Genomic DNA, 27,680 nt, shown 5'->3' with positions numbered 1-27,680 from the left:
ACACTTTTTTAAAAGCAATTAGAAAATAAAATCTTCCCTCTCATTAAGTCCATCTGAGGGCTAGGATGTTGCATTCTCTCAATTTCAGCAATGTCAGAACAGGCCACCATTTCAAGAAAGGCTGCACAACAGCAAATTCTTCAGCTCATGTCAATATGAGCTAATGTTATAAAAAAGAAATTATTTGGTAAGCATACTATAATATTAGATCAAGGTATCATAGCTCTACTGAACAAAAACCTAAAGGCCCTTACTTTACAGAACACAGAAGAGCTGATTCCGGATAAGAAAATATTTATGTTCAATTTAGAAACACAAAAAGTGTCTTCACTTCTTAGGAGCTGCTCTGCCCATAAGGGCTTTCTTGGTATTTTTCTCTGGACGGAGAAGAATGATGTAACATTTCGGGGCAAAAATAGCGAAAAGGAGACCAAAGCTTGAAGCCAAGATGGCAAAAATCTCCACAGCGTCCGAGTATTTCCCAGGAGAGCTGACATAAGCTGGTATGAAAGCGATCCAAACTGCACAGAAGATGAGCATGCTGAAAGTGATGAACTTGGCTTCATTGAAGTTGTCAGGCAGGTTCCTTGCAAGGAAAGCCAGCAGAAAGCAGACACTGGCTAGCAAGCCTATGTACCCCAAAAGGAAACTAAATCCAGTTATTGAGCCAACATTACATTCAAAAATGATTTTTGAGTTTTGATACTGTGTGTTTTTAAAAGGCACAGGAGATGCTGTACTCAGCCATATGATACAGATCAGAGCCTGGATGACAGTAAAGACAAACACAGTGCCTCTCTGTTGTGCAGCACCAAACCACTTCATGACATTATTGTCTGGCAGTGTGGCTCTGAAGGCCATGATGACAACAATGGTTTTCACAAGAATGCAAGATATGCACAAGACAAAACTGATTCCAAACACAACATGTCTCAGCATACAGGTGAGGTGTAGTGGCTGACCAATAAACAGCAATGAGCAGAGGAAGCAGAGTATTAGAGAAAGCAGCAGCAGGAAGCTCAGTTCAGAATTGTTGGCTCTTACAATTGGAGTGTTCTTGTAGTAAATAAACACAGCTAATACTCCAGCAGAAACAAATGCCCCAAATATTGCTATTGTTGTCAGGGAAATTCCTAAAGTCTCTTCATATGAGAGGAACTCAATTTCCTTCAAAACACACTGGTCTCTGCTTGGGTTAGACCAATATTCTGGGAGGCACTTAAAACATTCAATAGAATCTATGAGAAAGAGAAAGAGTTATGCATTCGTCATATAAGGGAAATGTAGTCATAATACTTGTACATAGTGGACAGCTATTAAAAGAATATTGGCAGAAGTTTAAAACAAAACAAAATGATTAAATTAAATAAAATATATTCTTAAACATTTAAATATACTTTAAGAGAACAAGTTGACCTGTGAACAAGACTTGTTGACCTGCAAACTTCAATTAAACTGGTAGCAGTTTGTTTTGTGGCTGCTGTGTTACAGTTTACACATTTACACTCTCGAAAGATTCCCTCCCTCATGTTAAAGTCCCATAATGGGTTTACAGATGCAAAAACAATTATGACTGACAGTACAACCAGCATCCCAGGAGAACTTTTCCAGGAAAGGTACAGAAGGAGGCCAAATTGTTCAATGGTAATTCTCTTTGTGTGAATATACACTGTCTATTCAGGATTAGTTGCCCTGCAATCCAGATGCACAATTCTGCTGAGATACAGTGTGAAGAAGAGAAAGGTAGAGAGCAAGTACAGGACTTATCCTGATGTTCTCCTGGGATGTTGAGAAAGCCTGGATAGCCTTTTCCATAAGGAAAATAAAGGCAGGGCTCACAGCATAGAATATACAGTAAATAAATATCTGTTTATGCTATTGCAGCCAACCTGTCCGGTTGCTGATCTCTCCCTCTGCACACGGCACACAGTCGAAACAGCAGAGGGGCTCCCCTTTCCTGGTTGCCTTCCTGGTGCCAGGCTGACAGCTTTCACTGCACACAGACCTGGGGGGCTGGGAAAGGATAAGAACATACAGTATGTGATTTTTTCAGAAATGGGTCTCAGTTAAAACAATAAGTGCAGTTAAAGCACAACTACATTTTCTGTGTTAGTCAGAAGCTTTTTTTAATAATCTTTTATTATTCTTTTACTTTTTTATTAAGATTATTTAATCTTTTACTAGGGGTTTACAAACCTTTCCCCTGCTAAAAATATTTCAAATATTTCAAGTTCAAAACACACCTCTGGATGAAAATGCAATTTCAAGCAAGCAGATATGCAAATACTGAAGGTGGAAAACATGAAAAATATGAAAATCAACTTTCATATTTTATATTTAAATAAAGACTATGAAATCTAATTGAAAATGCAGAATCCAATGTAAAAGATATACTTATATTTTAAAATGTATGGGACATAGTGAATCTCACTGTGTAAGAGAATGAATAATATTTATATATATGTGTGAAAAAGTGACTTACTGAAAGTGGATTGACTTACAGAGTTAGATTCAAAGTTCCAGAAGATTCTGTCTTCATTCAGAGTGAGCTCTTGTCCAGCAGGAGCTGATTCATCAAACAGACCGATTGTTACTGTTTTCACAGACCCGTCATCGGCCCTCTGCCAGTTCATCACATCATAGATTGCAAGAGCATCTCCGTTCACATCGAAGGACACCCTGTCTCCATAGTGAGTCGTGAAGTTCACTCTCGCCAGGTAGTGCAGCAGCTGAGAGAATAAAAAGTGGTGAGAGATTAAATAACTGAGGTCAGCAAAAAAAATTAAATGGGTTTCTGAAGTACTTTATTTTTCATTACCAGACAAAGGTCTGTAATTATTAGCTGTCATAATCAACTGCAAACAGTAATATATGAAATACTGAAGACATTTTTTAACATACAGTAGCATTTGTTTGAATCATTTTATTTGGAAAGCATTTGACACATCTGAAACATTTTCTGGAGTTGTTTTTATCCAAACTTTTTTCAATAATCTCCCACCTGCCAGGGCTGCACAGTTGTGATGTCTGCACAGGAGTTATTCTGAAAGGGCCCTTTTCCAGGCTCACAGGACATCAGATTGTGCAGGGCGTGTGCCAAGGCGTACACTGCTTTATACACGTTGTAGGAAGCCCGCAGTTCTGACACATCACTGTAAGCAGTTTTTGTTTTTTCAATATCTTCTGAACCTGTGCAGATTTTGCTATTTAACACATATGACAAATTATGATTGATTGCTATGTCTGGAAATGTGCAATCAAACATTGTTTCCCAAAACATTTTAACTAAATTGTTTTTGGTGTCAAACACAGGGCGAATCTGAAGGAGAAATTGTTCCAGCCCTGGGATTTCTCCTCTGCGAACTGCGATTCCTATAGTCCCACCTAAATAAGGCAGTAACTCCTTAGTATGGAAGACAGGTGAGGAAGCCCAGCCCTCACTTGCAATCCACTGCCTGCCTCTGATGTTTTGCTGAACAATTTCTTCAGTCAGAGGAATCAGATAAGCTCCTGTAGAAAACACAGCAATAACTTTGGCCGTTGACTGTTTGATGGTCCTGATGATCTTAAGAATTTCAGACTTTTCATTGTTACGAGGGAGGATTTCAGAGAAAGCTATGCAGCCAAACTTATTTACTTCCTCAATAAATGTCTTGGCTGCATACAGCCCATAGTCATCATTGCTCACAATTACACCAACCCAAGTCCACCCATAATGCTTGAAGATTTGAACCATGGCTTTGACCTGGAACGTATCACTGGGAATAGTCCTGAAGAAAGAGGGGAACTCCTTTCTGTTGCTTAGGCAAGAGCAGGTGGCATAATAACTGACCTGCAAATGAAAGAACAAAGTTATTGTCTTTAAAAACGTGGAAATGAAGAAATGCCTAACAAATATGTATTCATGTACTGTATATTGCAGATTTGAGGTAATGTAATTCATGAATCTTATATACTTTATCATTTCAAAATGGCATCTTATGCAACCCTAATAAGATTAATTTGATCTTATTAATATGCATTTAATATTAATATGAATTTAATATGCAACCTAATGAATTAATTTGATTTTAGAATACAAAAAGTAAAGAAATATATATTTTTAAAAAACATAGCCAAGAAAATCCAGAACTTAAAAGAACATCGACTTGATCAAATACTTGTACTGCCCATATGTTTTTCAGTACTGCTCCTCTTATCATTCCTTTACTGTACCATTGGGACCCGGAAGAGGCCCAGTGTTCTTGATATGGCGATAGAATGTGTTGATGCAGAATCCCCAACAATGGCTAAGACAGGGGGGGTCCCTGTACAGCTGTAGTCAGTGACAGAATCATCCTCTCCGCTGATCAGAGCTGTTGCAACCCGAATTGCCACTTCTAGGTTCTCACAGTTGTCATACAGCCTGTATCCCAGTGTGATGTTAGGGAGAAGAGCTGGGTCTCTGTTTACTTCCTCAATAGCAAAAGCCATGCTCTGTGCATACTGAAATCCTGCAAAGTGAAAACTGTCAGAAGACACAATAATGAGTTAAATAAAAAAACAGAACCCATCCTTTTTCTTGCACCATGTTGTCTACGACACAAGATGATCAAATTCTGTCACTTGAAAATATGCACAAACGTATATCATTAATATGAAATCTAGGGACAACTGATTCCAAAATTGAGGTACTCGCTTATGTGATTACAATTTAAAATAAGATCAATAATTCTAAATAAAAAATTATATTCTTCTATTTCCATTACTTTAATTGCACAATAGGTATTGTAACTCACCTTAGGTTTATTTGTAACATATTTCTTAATTGTACTGCATACGTCCTGTATGTATACACATAATTATTTAGTTCATAACATAGTAAGCATTCTATCATGTCAGGAAACCGTGCTGTCTCAAACATTCTAGCAAGTCTATAGAGTCACTCACCGCTCACATCTCAATTGCTCAGGCTTAGCAGTAAAAGACAGTTCAGGATACACTGTTTTAAAGTGGATTTCAAATATCCCACCCAAAACAATGTCCCCTTCTTTATACAGCCCATACAAGTCAAATTCTTCTCTGAGTCTGCATGTGGGCACGGCATCAGTGTCTGTTAGCCCAGCTAAACCCAAAGATACAAAAACATACAGACCGAACTGCATTGTTTCAGAACAAATGATTCTACCTTCTACCACTGATCAAATTCACAGCTATATAGACAATGTCTGACACTCTGGGAATTCCTGTGCATGACATCAGAGAATCGTTCAATGGTGGGGAGTGTAATAGTGTGCAAACAACACATCACCCAGAAAGGGAATTCGCAAACAGAATACTGTTTTTTTTTTTTACAAATTGCCTTTACATACTTCCACTGTCCCGCTAGAAATGTTCTCCATGAAGTTGTAGGGTCTGGTTTTCCACTAATAGTGATCCTCTATGGCCACCGTCAAAGCTAAGTACCACAGAACATGTCTGCCAGTAGCAAATAAACAACAGAACAAGTAAAAGGTTTATTCAATTCTGAAAGGAGAAGAAAGAAAACATAACGTTTCGGCCGTGGAGCCTTCTTCAGGTGTCAGAAGGCTCCACGGCCGTAACGTTGTGTTTTCTTTCTTCTCTTTTCAGCATTGAATAAACCTATTACTTGCTCCGTTGCAGCCTACTGTACGCACGCTACCCACCTGTAAATAAACACAGTTAGCAACAGTTTGCAAGCCCTACCAGGAAATATTCGGCAATTATCTATGCTACTCAAAACTCATCATACAATTACAGTATGTATTTTAAATGAAAAAAAGATTGTATATTTAATATGTTCTTTTTAAAAGGACTGAATGGATTGGAGTAACCTAAATCAGATCTGATGTTTGGGAATTTCCACACAGAAACCACCAAATATTTTCAAATAGAGGTTATCATGTTATCATTAATTGAACTGAAAACACATGGCGCAAATGCCGAATCTGAAACCTAGATAAAAGTTAGAGAAAGAGAAGAGCAAAAATGTAATGTAAAAACAGCATTAAAACCTTGTGGTGAGCTATTTTAAGTAATAGGTGAGGTATTTAAATATAGCAATACACAGACCATACTAGAAGAAAAAAAATACACGTTAAAATGATGTATAATAAAGTGTATAACTTTACTCACTTCTCAATTTCTAGAATACAGATGCTGAAAGTAAAAAAGAAATCAGTTAAATTTTATGCAATATCTGCAAAGAGAAGAAAGGAAGGGGCCCCTAGTGGAGATCAGGAACAGCTGTAACACAGACAAGTTCACACAGTAAAGAAGGGGTGTCCTGAGTAACAGAGTGGGGACCCTCAGTTAAGAGGCACAGTAAAGAAGGGGTGTCCTGAGTAACAGAGTGGGGACCCTCAGTTAAGAGGCACAGTAAAGAAGGGGTGTCCTGAGTAACGGGGTGGGGACCCTCAGTTAAGAGGCACAGTAAAGAAGGGGTGTCCTGAGTAACAGGGTGGGGACCCTCAGTTAAGAGGCACAGTAAAGAAGGGGTGTCCTGAGTAACAGAGTGGGGACCCTCAGTTAAGAGGCAGTGTTTCCTCCTGGCTCTGAAGCAGGCAAGCTGGTGAGCACAGCACTTCCAGGACCTGCTTCCTCACTGACCTGTTCCCTGCAGTGGGATTCCAGAGCTCATCGGCCCTCATTCTGTCTCCACAGCTGCCTGAAGGTGGCAGCCAGCTGCAGGAGGTCTCACTCCTGGCTCCTCTCCTGCTGCTCCTGTAGCTCACAGCTGGGCGTGGAGGACTGAAGCCCCTGAGGACTGTGCTCTCCTGGAGTCAGAGCACCACAGCTCATCGCTGCTTCATCACAGCCTCTCCGTTCAGTTTCTCTCCTCTCCATGAGCTCCACCTTACAAGTGAAATGTTTATGAATGACAAATGTTGAAAGAGCAGTTACCAATTCACTCCACTCTAAAGTAAGTTAGAGCAAGTAAAAATTAAATATTGTAAATAATGCTTCAGAACTAATATATTTTTATCTATATTAAACCTTTCAGTTTCTTTCTTTTTCAGTTTTGTTTTGAAAAAAAATCAACGCAAATTCTCAAAACACTCAAGTTGGTTAGATAAATTCAATTGCTGGAAATCTAATTCAAACTAAAAATGTATTATAAAGATATATACTATGAATCCTGCTTCAAGTATCAACAAACATGATCAGCTTAATACTAAATTAAAAAAAGCCGCAGTGAAGATATTCTGCAGATATTTTTAATAGCACAAAATAATACAGTCATGGGTTACTCCTCATTACTGGTTCCCTGCGATGGAACAATAGCCTCATTATATTCCATCCAGCAACTCTCCAGAGACACTCCATTCTTTCGAGGGTCACAATGAGTATGAGCCTAACCCGGGTGGCAGTGCCCTGGCCATGCCACCTGACCATAGCAGGGTGCGCACATACGGACTGGACGATTCAGAGACACCACTTTACCCAGCCAGCATGTCTTTGGAAGCTGGCGGAAAAATCTTTAAATCTTCTATCTAGATGTTTAATTTGAGCTAAATGTTGAGCACCGCATCCACTGAGACACATCAAGGGTGCTCTTCACATTAACCACTGCTTCGAGCTGTAGTGTCCAGGTGGGAGGCTGTTTCCCCCTCAGTTATGTGGCTGTGCAAGGCAGGTACTGTGCCTGCTCCTGGCAAATGAGAAAACCACAGTGTGAGAAATATACATTTCTTTTTAGGGAACAGTAATGATGTAACATTTTAGTGAATGAATTTATTGTTTGGAACAGCGCTAGGGAAGTTAAAAAATCATTTGGAATACTAATATATGGTCTTATGTAGTGGTCTGAAATTCTCACTAAGATGAAACACACTGATTCTGTTTGCTAGGGTGCAGTCTACTTAGAAATGTTCACCACGGGCATATTTTCATTACTTCACAGTGAGTCGCTGTTTAAGGAGGTCCTCATACTTTCAGAGCACCATGCCGATGCAATGAGCACAAAAAAAAAGTATTCAAAACAAGTTTTAGAAAATGAGCTGTAATGAGCTGTTTGAAAAATTTATTTCTATGCAGTTTATACAATAGACTGTATAGACACATCTGTCTACACTGTAAGGTAGACAAGAGACTATTATATGAAAAGTGCTTTTACTTTGATGGAAGAAGTTAAAGAAAAGCAAAACCTCCAGCTTGTTCAGTCCATGCCTGGAGAGTGTGGCATTCATCTCAGACTTGTCTGTAGAACAAGTAATTGATCTTAGATTTGTCTAGACATTGAAAACACCTTCTCAAAAAAAGAAGTGCAAATTGTTCTGCTGTTATTCAAAGGTCTACATGTGATACAAAATAAAGCATGAAAATTAAAACAGCCTATCTCAGATAAGAAAATCATGTACCCTGAGCTCCAAACAGTAATATACCTTCATTTCTTAGGAGCTGCTCTTCCCATAAGAGCTTTCTTGGTATTTTTCTCTGGATGAAGCAGAATGATGTAACATTTTGGAGCAAATATCGCAATGAGGAGACCAAAGCTTGAAGCCAAGATGGCAAAAATCTCCACAGCGTCCGAGTATTTCCCAGGAGAGCTGACATAAGCTGGTATGAAAGCGATCCAAACTGCACAGAAGATGAGCATGCTGAAAGTGATGAACTTGGCTTCATTGAAGTTGTCAGGCAGGTTCCTTGCAAGGAAAGCCAGCAGAAAGCAGACACTGGCTAGCAAGCCTATGTACCCCAAAAGGAAACTAAATCCAGTTATTGAGCCAACATTACATTCAAAAATGATTTTTGAGTTTTGATACTGTGTGTTTTTAAAAGGCACAGGGGATGCTGTACTCAGCCATATGATACAGATCAGAGCCTGGATGACAGTAAAGACAAACACAGTGCCTCTCTGTTGTGCAGCACCAAACCACTTCATGACATTATTGTCTGGCAGTGTGGCTCTGAAGGCCATGATGACAACAATGGTTTTCACAAGAATGCAAGATATGCACAAGACAAAACTGATTCCAAAGACAACATGTCTCAGCATACAGGTGAGGTGTAGTGGCTGACCAATAAACAGCAATGAGCAGAGGAAGCAGAGTATTAGAGAAAGCAGCAGCAGGAAGCTCAGTTCAGAATTGTTGGCTCTTACAACCGGAGTGTTCCTGTAGTAAATGAACACAGATAAAACTGCAGCTGAAATACATGCTCCACATACTGAGACTGTTGTCAAAGAGATTCCCAAAGGCTCCTCATATGACAGAAACTCGATTTCCTTTGGCACACACTGGTCTCTGTTCGGGTTTGACCAGAAGTCAGGTGGACATTTTAAACATTCAAAAGCATCTACAAGACAAAAAGCACCTCTGCCATTATTATACACAGTAAACAAACATAATGTAAAATAATCAAACTATTGTGCGAGAGGTTGCAAGTGATGTTTATTAATGAGTTCTTTCCTTTTTCATTTGTTTGATATAGACCCTTCAGGGATTCACAGAGACCAGTTTATCAAGTGTTCTAGAAAAATTCAGGCAGAAAATTCAACCTGCTGCCAGAGGTTTAGAGCAAAGCTTCATATGTAAATTAAAGAAAGATTAAATGTGTCTTAGAACAATTAACTAGCAATCGTCGTGGAATCATTATATAAATGCTGGAGATGTGTCTGGTGACCTGCAAAGTCAAATTACACAGACAGAATTGTGTTTTGCGGCTGCTACAGTACAGATTATGTTCTTTTCATTCCGGTTTTGCCCACCTTTTGGAAATCCCATGTTGGCTTTACAGATGAAATGAAACAGTAAATGACTGACAGTGCCATTAATATCACAAGTGAGCATTTTAGGGAAGGCAGAGGAAAAATATTTTCTATATTTTTTTTTTTATGTGAACATGCACTGACTATTAATAGGCATCAAGCATACTACAATCCAGAGATATAGTAGCCCCTTTTATACTATTAAAAATGTCTCTAATAATTGTCTTTAGGATTTTATTCTTTATAAAGTAGACACATACAATATAGCATTATTAACTTACATGATTAACATTGTTTATTTACTGTATATACCTCCACAAGGCAAGAAAAGTAGCGATGCAGAAAAATAAATATCAGACTTAAGCATTAGTGCCTGCCCACCTGTGTGGTTGCTGATCTCTCCCTCTGCACAAGGCACACAGTCGAAACAGCAGAGGGGCTCCCCTTTCCTGGTTGCCTTCCTGGTGCCAGGCTGACAGCTTTCACTGCACACAGACCTGGGGGGCTGGGGAAGGGACAAAAATTAACTGGATATCAGAATAAATTATTATTTATTAGAAACAGTTCTCAGTATCTAAAAATCCCACTACAAATAAGTGCACAGAATTTAAAACATTCTACATTAAAGCACAATTAACCTGGCTATAGTTGTGAGAGGTGGAAAAGATATATAGGAATAGACTAATGACTGAGTCATCAACCATCTTTTGAGGATTTGCACATTCACCCCTTTTGAACAAAATATTATGGGAGAGATTAATGTATACCTTGGGTTGAAAATGCAGCTCTAGAAAACATGCAAAGTAATGGAAAACATTGTAAGTACAAAATCTGAATTTCATCAATCGATTTTAATAAATAATGAGAATCCTGTGTAGAATTTTTCTAATAAGAAGAATAATTTGATATGGGTTGACCTACGCTTTTGGATTCAAAGTTCCAGAAGATTTTGTCTTCATTCAGAGTGAGCTCTTGTCCAGCAGGAGCTGATTCATCATACAGACCGATTGTTACTGTTTTCACAGCCCCGTCATCGGCCTTCTGCCAGTTCATCACATCATAGATTGCAAGAGCATCTCCGTTCTCATCGAAGGACACCCTGTCTCCATAGTGAGTAGTGAAGTTCACTCTCGCCAGGTAGTGCAGCAGCTGGAAGAAAAAAACAGAAAGTGGTGAGTTATTTAATGACTGAGGTAACCAAAAAGAATTCAGTGGGTATCTGCTTAAAATTTGTTCTCACTGGAAAAGATCTAGTGTATTACATTTAATTACAAATATGAATATATGGAAAGCTGAGTAAATTATATTTAGTTTTTTTTTAATTCATTTCTATTTCTTTAAATTATTTGACATCTCTGAAATAACTGTTTATGTCATAGCTCATTTTATCCAGCATACATCTATTCAATAGCCTCTCACCTGCCAGGGCTGCACAGTTGTGATGTCTGCACAGGAGTTATTCTGAAAGGGCCCTTTTCCAGGCTCACAGGACATCAGATTGTGCAGGGAGTGTGCCAAGGCGTACACTGCTTTATACACGTTGTAGGATCCCCTCAGTTCTGAAACATCACTGTAAGCAGTTTTGGTTTTTCCAATGTCTTCTGAACCTGTGCAGATTTTGCTGCCTTTCCAGTTTGACAAATTGTGATTGTTTGTATTTTCTTGAAATTTGCAATCAAACATTGTTTCCCAAAACATTTTAACTAAATTGTTTTGGGTGTCCAACACAGGGCGAATCTGAAGGAGAAATTGTTCCAGCCCTGGGATTTCTCCCCTGCGAACTGTGATTCCTATAGTCCCACCTAAATAAGGCAGTAACTCCTTAGTATGGAAGACAGGGGAAGAAGCCCAGGCTTCACTTGCAATCCACTGTCTGCCTCTGATTTTATGCTGAACAATTTCCTCTGTCAGAGGAATCAGAAAAGCTGCTGTTGAAAACACAATTATAACTTTAGCAGAAGACTGTTTGATGGTTCTGATGATCTTAAGAATTTCAGACTTTTCATTGTTACGAGGGAGGATTTCAGAGAAAGCTATGCAGCCAAAACTATTTACTTCCTCAATAAATGTCTTGGCAGCATACAGCCCATAGTCATCATTGCTCACAATTACACCAATCCAAGTCCACCCATAATGCCTGATGATTTGAACCATAGCTTTGACCTGGAACGTATCACTGGGAATAGTCCTGAAGAAAGAGGGGAACTCCTTTCTGTTGCTTAGGCAAGAGCAGGTGGCATAATAACTGACCTGCAAATGAAAGAACAAAGCCATTTTTTTGGAAAGACATTGTCAGAAACATTTCTTGATCTTTTAGTTCTGAAAATACAATATAAAAATACATCATTCTCCATTTATACCATTCACATTTCTTACTGAAATATTCATTCAAATCTCCAGTATGACTTCTTGTTCCAACACAATTACATTAGGCTTATTTAAGAAAAGAAGAAAAACCTTCTTGAGAAATATTTTGGAATCAATATAACCTGAACACTTTATATACATGCAGTAATATACCGTATATGCCAATTAATATCAGTGAGCTGATCACTGGTTTTCTATACCATTGGAATACGGAAGAGACCCAGTATTCTTGACATGGCAATAGAATATGTTGACACAGGATCCCCAACAATGGCTAAGACAGGAGGGGTCCCTGTACAGCTGTAGTCAGTAAAGGAGTCGTTCTCTCTGCTGATCAGAGCTGTTGCTGCTCTCAGAGCCACTGCCAGGTTCACACAGTTGTCATACAGCCTGTATCCCAGTGTGATGTTAGGGAGAAGAGCAGGGTCTCTGTTTATTTCCTCAATAGCAAAAGCCATGGTCTGTGCCCACTGAAATCCTGCAAAATCAAAACTGCCAGAAGACACAAACAACATTGAAATGCACACGTTTCCTACATGTGCTGCATGTGCTAACTGCAACATGTGTGCAATTTAGAACATTAAAATATACTGACATTACAAATATTCCATTCAAACACAACATAAAGAATTGGAATTAATAGTTTTTATTGCCATTTTAGCATATTTCCAAGAATAATATGATCCATATTGGTTACCCCTCATTTAAGTGACAAGCTCTTTAAATTTATTGTTCAAATTCCCTTAGCATATTCAATATTATTTCTTATTATTATGTATGTAGTATAATCTAGATCATGAAAATGTTCAAATAAAACTTTACTACATAATATAGTAAAAACATTTATTTTATCAGGAAACTGTATATATCTTACTTCTATCTTTCTATTAAGAAGCAGTAGAATATATTCACTCACCGCTCACATCTCAATGGCTCAGGCTTAGAAGTAAAAGACATTTCAGGATACACTGTTATAAAGTGTACTTCAGATATTCCCCCCAAAATAATATCTCCTTCTTTATACAGCCCATACAAGTCAAATTTTTCTTGGAGCCTGCATGGGGGCACAATGGTGTCTACTTGGCCAATGAAGCCTAGTGCTACAAAAATGTATTGAATGAACTGCATTGTTTTAGTACGAATGAACCTGCCTTGTTTAAGGGAATGAAATCGATGCTATATAGATAATGTCAGAGTCTCTTGGGATACCTGTGAATGACATCACACACACACACACACACACAGTACTCCATTATATACAACAAGAGGTTTATAAATTTCCTTTTGTAAAATTCCGCTATTCCACTTCTCCGTGTTCCTTAAAGCTGTAGGGCCTGTTTTGCCACTTTGAGCAAACCAGGGTAGAGTTTACTTGCACAACGTTCACAGAGAAAACAAGTACTTCAGCACCATGGAATGTTTTTGTCAAATGTTGTTGTATAAATCAACCTGTGCAAGTTTCAGTAAACAAATACTCAGCAAAGTGCCTCTACATTATTGTTTTTATCACTATATTATCATTTTTGATGTTTTTACCAGACGGTTGTAGCAAGAATACTGATGAAGACTATTGGTTTTTAAATGTTTTCTTTTTTAAGCATTTCACAGAATGGATCAACTTAAATCACAACTACAGTCTGGAGATTTAACCAATGAAACTACAAATGTTTTTTCTTAATAGAGAGGGATTTTGAATTGAAATCAAAACATCTGATTTGGAAAAATGTTAGTGGTAGACATGAACAGATTAGGCTGCATAAAAATATATATTGTTTCTATCAAATGCAGTTGAAGCAAAAAATGTTTAATTTCAAATTAACTTAATTTTAGTGCAGGCAATAATGCTGTCGTATTAAAAGAAATTGTATAAGAGTTCCTATTCGGTTTGTATGCTACTCAATTCTACCATAGAATTACCATACCATACTGTAAAATGTGAGACAAATTTGATCTCTACGAGCTGTATAAAGATGGGAATGTCCTTTCTGGAGGAATATTCGAAATACACATTAAAACAATATATCCTGAATTATTTAAAAAAAAACAAGAGATGAGCTACAAAATTTAACTTGTATGCAATTTTCTTTGTTGTATACAAAGAGAAGAAAGGAAGGGGCCCCTAGTGGAGATCAGGAACAGCTGTAACACAAACATGTTCACACAGTAAAGAAGGGGTGTCCTGAGTAACAGAGTGGGGACCCTCAGTTAAGAGGCACAGTAAAGAAGGGGTGTCCTGAGTAACAGAGTGGGGACCCTCAGTTAAGAGGCACAGTAAAGAAGGGGTGTCCTGAGTAACAGAGTGGGGACCCTCAGTTAAGAGGCAGTGTTTCCTCCTGGCTCTGCAGCAGGCAAGCTGGTGAGCACAGCACTTCCAGGACCTGCTTCCTCACTGGCCTGTTCCCTGCAGGCAGTGGGATTCCAGAGCTCATCGGCCCTCATTCTCTATCCACAGCTGCCTGAAGGTGGCAGCCAGCTGCAGGAGGTCTCACTCCTGGCTCCTCTCCTGCTGCTCCTGTAGCTCACAGCTGGGCGTGGAGGACTGAAGCCCCTGAGGACTGTGCTCTCCTGGAGTCAGAGCACCACAGCTCATCGCTGCTTCATCACAGCCTCTCCGTTCAGTTTCTCTCCTCTCCATGAGCTCCCGGGCTGCCTCACCTCTCAAGTCAATGACATGCAGCAATTAAAGAGCACAGGTCCCTGAGCTAACTGTTACACTCAAAACAATTATACTGATACTGTCCCTTTGTTAACAAGAAAAGCAACTGGAAATCTTAGAAAAAAATGTTGAATCTTTCTAATAGATAAAGATGTTATTATAATATATTTAATCACTGTCTTCTTATTGTGTTGATAAGTTAATTTACCCTTCATTTCAATTAAGGATCATTTCTATTAGGTATTTTTTTCCTAAACAAATATTTCATATCCAGTCTTATATCTGGTAATAGGGAGTATTTGAAAATCAAATAAGCTATTATTATTTAGATTATTTTTATTCTTTTACGTGTTTCATTTTTCCACTTCTTTTTTATTTTAATTCAATTTTAATCTTTATAACAAACTGCTAAAATTTCCAATTTTGTATTTTAATACCTACTGTTACATTACCCAAAGAATAAATACTGCATATTTAAACTAATATGTTGGAGATCTGGAATCTAAATTAAAAAGGTATAATGCAATCCCATACTGTAAAAGCTATTTAAATTGTCAACAAACATAACCATTATAAAATAAAATAAAAAACACAATGTAGAAGGACAAACCTCCTGTGGATTTCCTTTGATTGTTTTTGTTAATGACACAAGACATACTTTACATTTCACAAGATAAATAAAGTGAGATTACTCCCACTGACACCCCGAGAGATTCAGACATCATCTATATACTGTAGCAGTCATTTCCTGCACCAGAAAAACCTAACATACTCATACTGAAGCAATGCATTTTATTCTGTGCGTTTCTGTATTACTGAGTATAGTCTGGCTACTAGCAGGTGCTATTGAGCCCAAATGCAAAATCCGCGACAAATTTGATCTATATGGGCTATATAAAGATGGGGACATTCTTTTTGGAGGAATATTTGAAATTCACTTTACAACAATATATCCTGAATTGTCTTTTCATTCTAAACCAGCACAGTTGAGCTGTGAGGGGTAAGCTGACATATCACATTGCTGCTTTGATCAGTAAGGATTTATAATAGTATTAAAGCTATGGTTGCTAAACTAAATAAATCAGTACTTTTTAAATAAATCATTCTGTTCTGTGGTAATCATCTTTAACAAAAATATTATTAGTCTTTATTTTTTGTGTTAATTCATACCGATTTTGTCTATCAGGATCATTTCTGTATATGTTTTCAAACTATTAACTTAGTGAAGATTGTTGTGTCTCATAGAATGAACAGCACAAGCACTCAAACAGCACAAAAATGCTGATACCTGTTTGATGTCTTTACTCACTTATTTTTAAATTCTCTTCTAAGTTTTGATTTTGCAGGATTTCAGTGGGCACAGACCATGGCTTTTGCTATTGAGGAAATAAACAGAGACCCTGCTCTTCTCCCTAACATCACACTGGGATACAGGCTGTATGACAACTGTGTGAAGCTGGCAGTGGCTTTTCGAGCAGCAACAGCTCTGATCAGCGGAGAGGATGATCCTGTCACTGACTACAGCTGTACAGGGACCCCCCCTGTTCTAGGCATTGTTGGGGATCCTGGTTCTACACATTCTATTGCCATATCAAGAATGCTGGGCCTCTTCCGGGTCCCAATGGTACATTAAAACACTAATCAAACCAGTTTCATAGAAACACAGAGCTTAAAATTATCAATGTAATATCTGTCATCAAGACAAATACTGTTTCATTAACAGCTTAAGTATTTAGTTACTTAAACCTGGTTTAGGTTCAGTAACCTATTTAAGTGCTAATTCAAAAAAACAATTCTACTTTTGCACTCTTGCATTGATTTTTTTTAAGTTAGATGCACACAATATTTGACTATTTGTCATGAGCTCATAACAAGCACTGCGTCCTTCAGGAGAGTAAAGTAGAGCATGGGCTTTATTTTTTTTTCAGTTTTTAATACTAGTTTTATTATTTGAAGTCTTTCAATGGGCATATTGTTTCTGAGTGATAACCTTGCCTTCTTCTGCACAAAGTGTGTTATTTATTAATGTTCTTCTTGTATCTCTATTTTTCAGAAACAGTGAAAAATTAATTTTACAAAATGACCTGAAATTGTTGTCCTTTCTACAGTTTGCCAACAGATTTTTTTTTCTTGTTTATTTCAGGTCAGTTACTACGCCACATGCTCTTGCTTGAGCAATAAAGAGGCGCACCCTTCTTTCTTCAGAACAATCCCAAATGACAATTTTCAAGTCAAAGCCATGGTTCAAATCCTCAGGCATTACGGATGGACCTGGGTGGGAGCCATAGCGAGCAACGACGACTACGGGCTGTTTGCTGTCAAGACTTTCATCGAGGAGGTAAACAAGTTCGGCTGCATAGCTTTCTCAGAAATCCTGCCTCGCAACAACGACAGGTCTGAAATTCTCAAAATTGTTGACACTATCAAAGAGTCGACGGCCAGAGTTATAGTTATATTTTCCACAGAAGCCTATATTTTTCCTCTGGCTGAGGAGCTAGTTCACCAAAATATCAGGGGCAGGCAGTGGATTGCAAGTGAAGCCTGGACCACCTCCACTGTCTTCCAAACCAAGGAATTGCTGCCCTACTTCGGCGGGACACTAGGAATTGCCATCCGCAGGGGAGAAATCCCAGGACTGGAGCAATATCTCCTAAAGGTTCACCCCGTCTTTGATCCCAGCAACAATTTAGTCATCAAGTACTGGGAAGCGCTCTTTGATTGCACGTTTACAGAGAATACAGCTGAGCGCAATTCGTCCAATGTGAAAAAGAAATGTACAGGGGCAGAAGACGTTTTAAGCAAGAAAAACGAATACAATGATGTGTCAGAACTGCGTGCAACTTACAACGTGTATAAAGCAGTGTACGCCTTGGCACACTCCCTGCACAATCTGATGTCCTGTGAGCCTGGAAAAGGGCCCTTTCAGAATAACTCCTGTGCAGACATCACAACTGTGCAGCCCTGGCAGGTGAGAAGCATTAATGACTAAAGTTACAAATATTTTACATTTCTCTCAGGCAGGCTGGTCTTCACCAAACTTAAAGCCTGGTATTAAAGTTTTTAATAATCAAATCTAACTTCCACATTGCCTACTTATGCAGTATATGTGGGTATGTGTGTGTTTTTGTCTTGGGTTATATGTACTGTGTTATTTTGTCTAAAACCATTTCCAATCCATTAGAAAAAAAAAAATACTATTGCATGTATACTTCATTCATTAATTTATGCAGCATACTTAAGCTAATTTTCGAGTTATATATTTTTATTGTTTTTAAGGTTTTAAATTATGTTTGAGATGAAAAAATTCATTGCACCCAGTAACTATTAATTGCTAATTATTTTCCACCCTTTCAGCTGTTGCACTACCTGGCGAGAGTGAACTTCACTACTCACTATGGAGACAGGGTGTCCTTCGATGAGAACGGAGATGCTCTTGCAATCTATGATGTGATGAACTGGCAGAGGGCCGATGACGGGGCTGTGAAAACAGTAACAATCGGTCTGTTTGATGAATCAGCTCCCGCTGGACAAGAGCTCACTCTGAATGAAGATCACATCTTTTGGAATTTTGAATCTAACAGTGTAAGTCAATCTGCTTTTTCATTCTTTCTCTTTTGCTGACTGACATTCACATCAGCGTTCCACAGTTCTAGTGTGGTTAATTCTCAAAATAATTTTCATCTTTATTCCAAATCATAATTTGTAAAAAGGTTTATACAGTTGTTTAAATTAATATGCCACTCTTTGCCTGCATAGAGGCGTTACAGTATTTGGTGAAATAATTACATTCTGTCGAGAAGGGAAAATCAAAAATATCTAAAATAGCTAAATGCAGGACTGTTCTAAGACATTTCCATTCCTTCTTATTTTCAGTATAATCAATAATCCACTGTGTTAGAAATTAAATATAGGTGTGACTTCATATTTCAACAAGTATCAGCGACCTTCCAAAGTCCAAATACACTGTATACTGTGTTTTTATATATTTATATCATTTATGCCTGCACAAACGTTAATGGCAAAAACAAAAATGTATTATTCCTACTGAATTCTGTTTAATTACATCAGATGAAAAAACAGGAGATTGAACTACCTCAAACTCTGGAAACAATTTCTTAAGCCTTAAGTACAGACAATGTTCTTTCCCAGCCCCCCAGGTCTGTGTGCAGTGAAAGCTGTCAGCCTGGCACGAGGAAGGCAACCAGGAAAGGGGAGCCCCTCTGCTGTTTCGACTGTGTGCCGTGTCCTGAGGGAGAGATCAGCAACCAAACAGGTGGGAAGACACTTTTTTGTTTTTGTAGTGTGCTTCATTTTTTTCTCATTTTGAAATGAGTCTGAAAACTGTTTTTTTATTATTATTGTTGTTGTTGTTATTGTTATTATTATAGATATGTGATTTTTTAAAAGTAACATATTGATTGTGTTAATTGTGAATGCTTAATTTTAATAACCAGTTCTGCCACAGCTCAGAATGAACATATCTCTTACCATATACTGTACAGTATAACATGTAGAACTGAGAACGGGTGGCACACACATGCACAAAGGGTTGTAGGAGTATGGAACAGGTTGCCCAGCTATATGACTGAAGCCTATTACTCTGGCTACTTTCAAGAAGGAGAGAGTGAGTCAATGAGGTACCAGAAATGGACTGAATGGCTTCCTCTCATACAGATTTCAAGTATTTTTTTAATTCTGTACTCCTTGCTTGAAACATTTTGTTTTTTTCTTTTCTTTTTCAGATTCTATTGATTGTTTCAAATGCCCCATGGACTACTGGTCGAGCCCAGGCAAGGACCAGTGTGTGCTGAAGGAAATTGAGTTTCTTTCTTATCATGACCCTCTGGGAATCTCTTTAACCACCATCTCAATATTTGGGGCCTGTAACTCAGTTGGAGTTCTAATCATTTTCTTTTACTACAGGAACACCCCAGTTGTTAGAGCCAACAATTCTGAACTGAGCTTCCTGCTGCTGCTTTCTCTAATACTCTGCTTCCTCTGCTCATTGCTGTTTATTGGTCAGCCACAGCATGTAACCTGTATGTTGCGGCACATTGTGTTTGGGATCAGTTTTGTTTTGTGCATATCTTGCATTCTTGTGAAAACCATTGTTGTCATCATGGCCTTCAGAGCCACACTGCCAGACAATAATGTCATGAAGTGGTTTGGTGCTGCTCATCAGAGAGGCACTGTTTTTGTCTTTACTGTCATCCAGGCTCTGATCTGTATTGTTTGGCTAACTGTGGCCCCTCCTTTACCATTTAAAAACACACAGTATCAAAATTCCAAAATCATTTTTGAGTGTAATGTTGGATCAATAACTGGATTTAGTTGCCTGCTGGGGTACATTGGCTTGCTAGCCAGTGTCTGTTTTCTGCTGGCTTTCCTTGCAAGGAACCTGCCTGATAACTTCAATGAAGCCAAGTTCATCACTTTCAGCATGCTCATCTTCTGTGCAGTTTGGATCGCTTTCATACCAGCTTATGTCAGCTCTCCTGGGAAATACTCGGACGCTGTGGAGATTTTTGCCATCTTGGCTTCAAGCTTTGGTCTCCTCATTGCGATATTTGCTCCAAAATGTTACATCATTCTGCTTCATCCAGAGAAAAACACCAAGAAAGCCCTTATGGGCAGAGCAGCCCCTAAGGCATAAATGTATATACAGTACTACTGTATGCTCATATAATGTTATGATACTGTATAGTGTTTGTTTTTCAACACACCCTTTTTATTAAAACAAAATGTGTATTGCACATACTGTATAGTGTAAAAGAGTATATGTCACTTTTTTAAAGGTGGCTCTGCGCCTGTGGCTGGAAGGTTGCTGGTTCAAATCCCGCAGCCGGCAGGGAAATCCTACTCCGTTGGGCTCCTGAACAAGGCTCTTAACCCCAACTGCTCCAGGGGCGCCGTACAATGGCAGACCATGCGCTCTGACCACAAGCTCTCTCCCTATCTGTGTGTCTCATGGAGAGCAAGCTGGGGTATGCGAAAAGATAATTCTTAATAAAAGAAATTGTAAAGGGTTAAGAAAGTGATGTTATTATTATTATTATTAATGGTGCAAAGGTGTTCTCAGAGCTTATATGATATTTTTTTTTGGGGGGGGGGGGGGTTGACAAACTAACTCTTTTCGTAGGGCCCATATTATTTTCAAGAAAAAGAAACAGGATGTGCAGGTGATGTTTCTTTGTACAACGCAATTTGAAGGATGAAGTCTCGGAGGTCTGACAGCCATTACAGATTCAGATTTCTCTGTGTCTTGAAGCAGCAGAGCAGCCTGTAGGCATCTACTGTTTCTAGAACTTAGGAAAGGGGGTGAACACAAGATTTAAGATTTTAAAAGTAACACAGACTTATACTGCACTTCCATTACAGAACTAAAGCTTTGAACTGTAGTGTGAAATAGATTTTTCAACACAAGCAACAGTAGTTTTTGACAGATCAAAAGTTACATCTTATTTCTTTGTAGGAGACATTTATTAGTTATTTTTCCTGAATGTGCTGAAAAAAATTTTTTTTAGTTGTTTTTAAGCCTGTTAAAATGCAATTACATTTTGAAACTGTAAATTAAGTTAGAGTTGTTGCTGAAGAAACATCAATGTGGATTTAATGAAAAGTAAAATAAAAAATAAAAATTGAACGACTGCAACCTCCATGATTGATTTCAAGAAAGTTAAAGGACTGGCCATATGCATATTATTCAAGTACATCATTTTTAGGAACTGAGCTGAATCCACAATGGATGTGGTCTTAACCACACCTATCTATATACAGGTATGTTAGCAATTACTGCAAGCAAAACCATATATTATTTTTCTTAACCTATTTGTTCTTTTGAGCACAATTCTAGATATCTCATTATTATTTAACTGCCTATATAAGCTATGTAGGCTCATTTGCCATTTTACAGTGACTTTAGTTTATTTGGGATATGAATTATAAAAGTATATAATTCTTGTCTCATGCACCAAAATGACATGTTTTGCTCAATCTCACATTAGTGTTGATTTGCACTTTGATAGTGTAGATGTGCACAATGGCTTAAACCCAAGTCATCTACAACTGATCAAACAAAATATGCCAGAAACCATATGCACTGTAGGTGACATTTTACTGCTGTATGTTTTTTAATACACATTTAACTTGATGTTATGTACTTGCAGTGATAAAACAGATATCTTTTTCATGTCAAAGAAACAATTATAGGTTTTTGTAAGCTTATTTTATTTAACTTGGTATATCAGTCATTTTAAAATATGCAACACAGCACACTGTATATGTTTTTGTATTTGTTTTACAAATTATAATAAATGAGAGTGTGAAGTTCAATAAAATAATTTATATTAATTTATTGTTTTTGTTAATTTCTTAACCACACAGTTTTTTTCCACATTAAAGGAAATCCATCTTCAAATGTGTTTTAAATTGCAATAAACATAGTGTGTGGCATTTCACTTTCAAATATACTGAAATACATTTTGGCAGGTTTGTACTGCTGCTCTAAGGAACACACAGATTAGTAGCTTCCTACTGAAATGGACAGTTTACCATATAAACCTGATTCATGTTAATGAGCCTATATGGAATATTCCCATATGAAGGTACAAAATTCCAGTGATCGTTTGCAAAATATTGAAATGCCAAAATATTGAAATATTGAAATCCAATGCAGTTTTGCTAATCTTTGTTTTATATTCACTGCATCAACCAATCATTTTGCATTTAATACATAACTTATTAATTCTATTTACCTGGATGTTATGGATAAGTGAAAAGAAACAAAAAACACATACCACATGCAAAAGTGCTTAGAATGTCACTTTGACGAGCTCCAGCAATAAAGTTGCACAGGGGCCCTGTCAGAAACATAGTTTTACCTATTTCTGTGCAGATGCTCTTCCCATAAGAAAGTTTTTTGTATTATTTTCTGGTCTGAGTAAAATAATGAAGCATTTGGGGGCAAAGATGCACCCAAGGAGACCAAAACTGGAAGACAAAATAGCAAAAATTTCTACAGCCACTGTATATTTGCCAGGGGAGCTGATATAAGCTGGGATAAAGGTGATCCAGACAGCACAGAATATGAGCATGCTGAACGTAATTAATTTTCCTTCATTGAAATTGTCTGGCAGATTTCGGGCCAAGAAAGCTAACGTGAAGCAGAGACATGCTAGCAAACCAATATACCCCAGCACACAACAAAAGGCTACAATGGACCCCACAGCACATTCTAAGATGATTTTTGAGTTCTGGTAGCCGGTGTTCCTATTTGGCAGAGGGGGGCTAACTGAAAGCCAGACACCACATTGGAGAACCTGGATTAAGGTGCAGACTATGACACTGCTTCTCTGCTGTGTGGGCCCAAACCATTTCATGACATCATTTCCAGGGAGCGTGGCCTGGAAAGCCATCAACACAACGATAGTTTTCACAAGAAGACATGAAATGCAGAGCACAAAACTGACCCCAAACGCTATGTGCTGGATTTTACAGCTCCAGATGGAAGGTTTCCCAATGAAACACAGGGAGCACAGGAAACACATCATTAAAGAGAAGAGTAATAGGAAGCTAAGTTCGGAGTTGTTTGCCCTGACAATTGGCGTGTTTTTATAATATAAGAAAATGATAGCCACAGCCAAGGTTATGCTGGCTCCAGATAAAGCAACTGTTGTGAGTGTAATCCCCATTGTGTCTTCAAATGACAGGAATTCAACATCTCGAGGAATGCACTCATTCCTGTAGGCGTTTGACCAGTACTCCAAGGGACATTTGTCACACTGTAGGGAATCTGTAAAATAAATTCATACAGTGAAAAGATGCACTGCACTGTGCATTTGCAAGCCTGTAGATGAACCTGCCAGTCTGCACAGCCGCAAGCTAATATCCTTACTTGTTGTGTTGCTTAGTTCTCCTTCTGCACAAAGAATGCAGTCAAAGCAGCATGATGGCTCTCCTTTCCTGGTGGCTTTCCTAGTCCCTGGGGGACAGTCTTCTGTGCAGATTGACACAGGTACCTGCACACCGACAGAAGAAGGCATGAACAATCGCTCAACTGCAACCACACACCCACATGAAGTTATTTTTACTTGAGCCACGGCGGCTGTAACGTCATTACAAACAACACCTAGTTGTAATGAGAATGATTCAACATGACTTAATTGGTAGGTTACATTATAGAAACCAATATAATTAAATACAGACAAAAGAGCGCATGAATACAGCCTTGTCATCTCTTTGCAAGCACTAATACAACACAATATTGTGCTGAAGACTTCATCAGAGGAAAGTCTGTATCATTTATTTTTATGGCCCTCTTTCTATTTGACTTTCTGCTGCAGGGCAAAATTCACTCTCTACACCCTAAAGTGGTTTTGATGCTTTAACATCTAGGCGTATGAAGGAATAATATTTTGCTTCTGTTTAATCTTAGCTTTGGTAAATTATCTGGTGTTAACTGTGAGTGAGAAAGAAACAGGTATATTCTCTAAACGAAAGGAAAACATTTAAAAAAAAAGCCCTTAATAAATTTTGCATTTTATAGGCATTTCCCAGTAGGAACACCATATTCTGGAGTGTATACTGTAGGCTTTGTTCTTTTAAGAAATCAGAATACTAAAGTCAGAGAGTAACTGAGCTTTTTTAGAAACTGATGATTATTACCTCTTTTTTCCCTGAGGTCCAGACAATGGCTTTCTCATTGATAAAAATGTCAGAGCCATCAACCCGCCCGATGGTGACATACTCCATAGATCCTGTTGGGCTCTTCTGCCAATTTACTATATCATATACAACTTTACTGTCACCCCCTTCAAAGTGAACTTTTTCTCCAAGTTTGTCGGTAAATTGAACTTCACTTAAATAATGTAGAAGCTGTGAACAAATTAAAACAGTGAGGAAAACTGATTATGTTAAGCAGTGAACTTCAATCTTTATGTCTCATATTTTCACACACTGGCATCAATATTTGCTTTGAATTCTGAATTTACCTAGTCTTTGCCATGAAAAGGCTGATTCAGCAGGTTGGTACAGAAAGGTAAACAGTAAAGATGAAAAATATTCATGTAGCATGAGAAATAATTATTTTGCACAATACAAAATGGGAAAATAATTCAGACACAGAAATACATTTCAACACGACGTGAAGGTGTCTGGGTTTATTATCTTCCTGGGATCTGAAAACCTGGACTGTCCAACCATCTTAATATAAATTAGAACAGCACAAGCAGTATCTAGTTTTAAAAACGGCCAACACAAACTTCAAATATTGTTCCACACATTTTACTTTACTTACTCCTTATCTTTCATCCATCTGTTATAAAATTAATTTCAAGTCATCACATCAAACTTACCAATGAAATTATTTATAGCCCACTTCTTTTTAACATTGTCCCAGTATTTTTACTTACACTTGTTTCATTTCATTTGTTCAGAAATATTTATATAGAGGGTGATTACTTCCCCTGTACGAGGATCTCATTTTAAGCAATTCAGGTTACGGGTTATATCTACAGCTTTTGTAGTGTAGCTTTTTTCCCCAATAAATACAATAAAAGCTATTGTCCCAGTTCAAGTAACTGTAAAACATTTTTTTAAGAGAATCGGACACATGCATGCCAAAAAAGTAGACATATTACCTGTCCAGATTTCAAAATATAAATATCACCACAGGAGTTGTTTTCAAAGGGTCCATTCCCATCTTTGCATGCCTGCAAGTTGTGCAATGCATGTGCCACTGCATATACAGCTTTGTACACATTATAAGTAATTCTTAACTGGGACACATCAGTGAAAGTGTTTTTCACAGTAGCCAGGTTTTCTGATCCACTACATGCAGGCAGGTTCCCTAATGTGGTAGCATTTTCTCCATTTAACCGGCAGTTGAAAGATGTTTCCCAAAGCTCCCTAACAAACGGATTGCCAGGGTATTTTGAGGGGTGGAGACTAACAAGGAAGCTCTCCATTCCTGGAATCTGAGCCCGACGGATAGCAACACCGAGAACTCCGAGGGAAAGAGAGGAGAAGTCCTTATTGTAAATCGTGGGGCTGGTGCTCCAGCCCTCGCTCCCTATGAACTGCCTGCCTGTGACGTTTTGCTTCACCAGCTCCTCAAACACCACCTCCACATCCGTGTAAAAAGCAAAGACGATAATGACTCTCGCCGTCGATGCTTTGACAACCTCTGCGATGCGCACCGCATCTCTTTTGGGAAAAACTTTAGAGACCGTCTCGAAAAAGGCAATGCAGACTCCGGCAGTTTTCACCTGCTCTGCAAACATCTGAATCCCTAAAATTCCATAGTCATTGTCGGTAGCAATAGCTCCCACCCAGGGCCATCCAAAATACATGACCATCTGCGCCATTGTCCGCGCCTGATAAAAATCACTGGGTATTGTCCTGAAAAAGTTAGGATACTCTCGCCTGTTGCTCAGGCAAGCACAAGAAGCAGAATAACTGACCTGTAAATAAGAAATTAAGATAAAAACAATTATATAATATTGAGCATGACACATGTTAATTTCACATTGATTAGCAGATTGAAAGAACAAGACCAGAACTGTGAAAGCAGGGTAACAGAGGGGGTAGGTTCTTCTTTAGCTTCAGTGTTATCTTGAAATATTTCATTTTGAACTTCTGCGTGGTGATCATACCGAAGTAGGCAGAACAAGGTTCAGTAAATATATTAGAATAATTCTCAATGCACAATTCCTGTGCGTCTTACCAGTGGAACTTGAAAGGGCCCCAGGGTTTTCGACAATATGATGGACTGCGTAGAGGATGTGTCCCCAATTATCACAGGAACCGCACCAGATCCAGTGCATACGTTGCCGGGATTCAAACTACTCTGTCTGCTGAGAGCCGAAAAGGCACCTCTCAGAGCCAGGGGATGTTTTCCACAGCTGTCGAGTATCCTATAGCCAAGTCTGATATTGGGGAGGAGACTGGAGTCCTGGTTAATTTCTTCTATTGCAAAAACCATCCCCTGAGCCCAGCGGAAAGACCTGTATTTTAAACTGAAAAAACAAAAATAAAACAATCATACTGCACTTCTGGAATTAAATCTATATCTTCTTTAGTATTTTTATTGAGGCACATCATAGAATCTCACCCATGAAGAATGTCATGCATTATGTGAATTCACGCGGAGAAGAGTATCTGTGGTTTTACTGAACGTTCTGTTCTGAAGATTAATGAAGATAGTACTCTCACACATTTAAAAAACTGAACACACAGTTAAACGCCTTGGCCAATGTGCATTAAATGCATTAAAATTCAATTCAGTAGAATTCATATACCTATATGAAAGTATTAATAATAAAATATGAAACACCTACTTTATGCAGTGTGGCAATTCTGGGGTGTTTCTGTATGAGTCCTCTGTCACAATTAACTGGTCATACAGGGGGAACAACCCTCCTAGAACAATGTCCCCATCTCGGAAGAGGCTTGGCAAATTAGTGCTGTCCCATAACATACAGACGGACTCTGTGGCTTCAGCTGTCGGGAGCCAGGCTAGGATCAACAGTGGTGTTATTATAACCAAAGCCATCTGAGGGCACACTCTTCTGCAGGAAAGGGAGCGTGGCACCAATCCTTCTGCCTCTCTGCCCCAGCCAGACACTTAAAATGAAGAACATTTATAATGCTCCATTGGCTCCCAAAGGGTTTCACAAAATTATACGCTAGAAACTCTCGTGAACGACCTAGGAGGGGCACATGGGCCCAGCTAGCTAGGGCTCGTGCCTCGGCTCCCTGGGGCTTGTTCCTGGCCCCAGGCTGTGGCTGTTCATGACGAGATCGCGCACAAAGCATGTGTCAGCGATGAAGGGCTGAGGAGAGAGCTGGGAACAGGAGAAAGAGTTCAAATCACTGTTTCAAACTGATATTAACCCAATTCCGAAAGGAAAAGTTGGGATTTTAAACTGGCGCATATTTGACTGATATACA

General features: G+C 38.5%; 4 protein-coding genes across 4 annotated transcripts; 1 reads left to right on the top strand and 3 right to left on the bottom strand.

Annotated features, from left to right (window-relative positions):
• Positions 1-327: 327 nt before the first annotated feature.
• Positions 328-5,144, bottom strand: LOC148836986 (extracellular calcium-sensing receptor-like). Its single transcript, XM_088913822.1, has 6 exons — positions 4,930-5,144; positions 4,216-4,507; positions 3,002-3,832; positions 2,502-2,729; positions 1,890-2,013; positions 328-1,238 (listed from the first exon to the last, which is right to left on the bottom strand). The coding sequence occupies exons 1-6, from the start codon at positions 5,142-5,144 to the stop codon at positions 328-330; spliced, it is 2,601 nt and encodes an 866-aa protein (XP_088769948.1).
• A 3,242-nt stretch (positions 5,145-8,386) lies between these two features.
• On the bottom strand, positions 8,387-13,204 carry LOC148836985 (extracellular calcium-sensing receptor-like). The gene is made up of 6 exons (XM_088913825.1): positions 12,993-13,204; positions 12,277-12,568; positions 11,129-11,959; positions 10,631-10,858; positions 10,091-10,214; positions 8,387-9,297 (listed from the first exon to the last, which is right to left on the bottom strand). The coding sequence occupies exons 1-6, from the start codon at positions 13,202-13,204 to the stop codon at positions 8,387-8,389; spliced, it is 2,598 nt and encodes an 865-aa protein (XP_088769951.1).
• A 2,313-nt stretch (positions 13,205-15,517) lies between these two features.
• On the top strand, positions 15,518-20,385 carry LOC148836984 (extracellular calcium-sensing receptor-like). Its single transcript, XM_088914223.1, has 6 exons — positions 15,518-15,732; positions 16,065-16,356; positions 16,876-17,700; positions 18,087-18,314; positions 18,882-19,005; positions 19,475-20,385. Exons 1-6 carry the CDS (start codon positions 15,518-15,520, stop codon positions 20,383-20,385), a joined length of 2,595 nt encoding a protein of 864 aa, XP_088770349.1.
• A 2,227-nt stretch (positions 20,386-22,612) lies between these two features.
• On the bottom strand, positions 22,613-27,282 carry LOC148836983 (extracellular calcium-sensing receptor-like). Its single transcript, XM_088914222.1, has 6 exons — positions 27,068-27,282; positions 26,455-26,746; positions 25,370-26,191; positions 24,396-24,605; positions 23,626-23,749; positions 22,613-23,523 (listed from the first exon to the last, which is right to left on the bottom strand). The coding sequence occupies exons 1-6, from the start codon at positions 27,280-27,282 to the stop codon at positions 22,613-22,615; spliced, it is 2,574 nt and encodes an 857-aa protein (XP_088770348.1).
• Positions 27,283-27,680: the final 398 nt, after the last annotated feature.

Source organism: Atractosteus spatula, chromosome 4 (genome assembly GCF_055471065.1).
Source record: "Atractosteus spatula isolate fAtrSpa1 chromosome 4, fAtrSpa1.hap1, whole genome shotgun sequence".
NCBI lineage: Eukaryota > Metazoa > Chordata > Actinopteri > Semionotiformes > Lepisosteidae > Atractosteus > Atractosteus spatula.
This window is presented reverse-complemented; position numbering and strand designations above follow the sequence as displayed.

Bases quoted from the DNA above. Each gene is read 5' to 3' on its own strand.
- LOC148836986 (XM_088913822.1), bottom strand. From the start codon at position 5,144: ATGCAGTTCGGTCTGTATGTTTTTGTATCTTTGGGTTTAGCTGGGCTA. The intron at 4,508-4,929 runs GTGAGTGACTCT...GTCTTCTGACAG, and splicing joins GAGCAATTGAGATGTGAGCG to TTTTCACTTTGCAGGATTTC. The intron at 1,239-1,889 runs GTTGGCTGCAAT...TCTTTCTCATAG, and splicing joins AGAGATCAGCAACCGGACAG to ATTCTATTGAATGTTTTAAG.
- LOC148836985 (XM_088913825.1), bottom strand. From the start codon at position 13,204: ATGCAGTTCATTCAATACATTTTTGTAGCACTAGGCTTCATTGGCCAA. The intron at 11,960-12,276 runs GTATAGAAAACC...TTTCATTTGCAG, and splicing joins GTCTCTTCCGTATTCCAATG to GTCAGTTATTATGCCACCTG. The intron at 10,859-11,128 runs GTGAGAGGCTAT...TTTTTCTTCCAG, and splicing joins CAACTGTGCAGCCCTGGCAG to CTGCTGCACTACCTGGCGAG.
- LOC148836984 (XM_088914223.1), top strand. From the start codon at position 15,518: ATGCATTTTATTCTGTGCGTTTCTGTATTACTGAGTATAGTCTGGCTA. The intron at 16,357-16,875 runs GTACATTAAAAC...TGTTTATTTCAG, and splicing joins GCCTCTTCCGGGTCCCAATG to GTCAGTTACTACGCCACATG. The intron at 19,006-19,474 runs GTGGGAAGACAC...TTTCTTTTTCAG, and splicing joins AGAGATCAGCAACCAAACAG to ATTCTATTGATTGTTTCAAA.
- LOC148836983 (XM_088914222.1), bottom strand. From the start codon at position 27,282: ATGGCTTTGGTTATAATAACACCACTGTTGATCCTAGCCTGGCTCCCG. The intron at 24,606-25,369 runs GTAATATGTCTA...ATTTGTTCACAG, and splicing joins ATATTTTGAAATCTGGACAG to CTTCTACATTATTTAAGTGA. The intron at 23,750-24,395 runs GTAATAATCATC...GTCGGTGTGCAG, and splicing joins GGACCTCAGGGAAAAAAGAG to GTACCTGTGTCAATCTGCAC.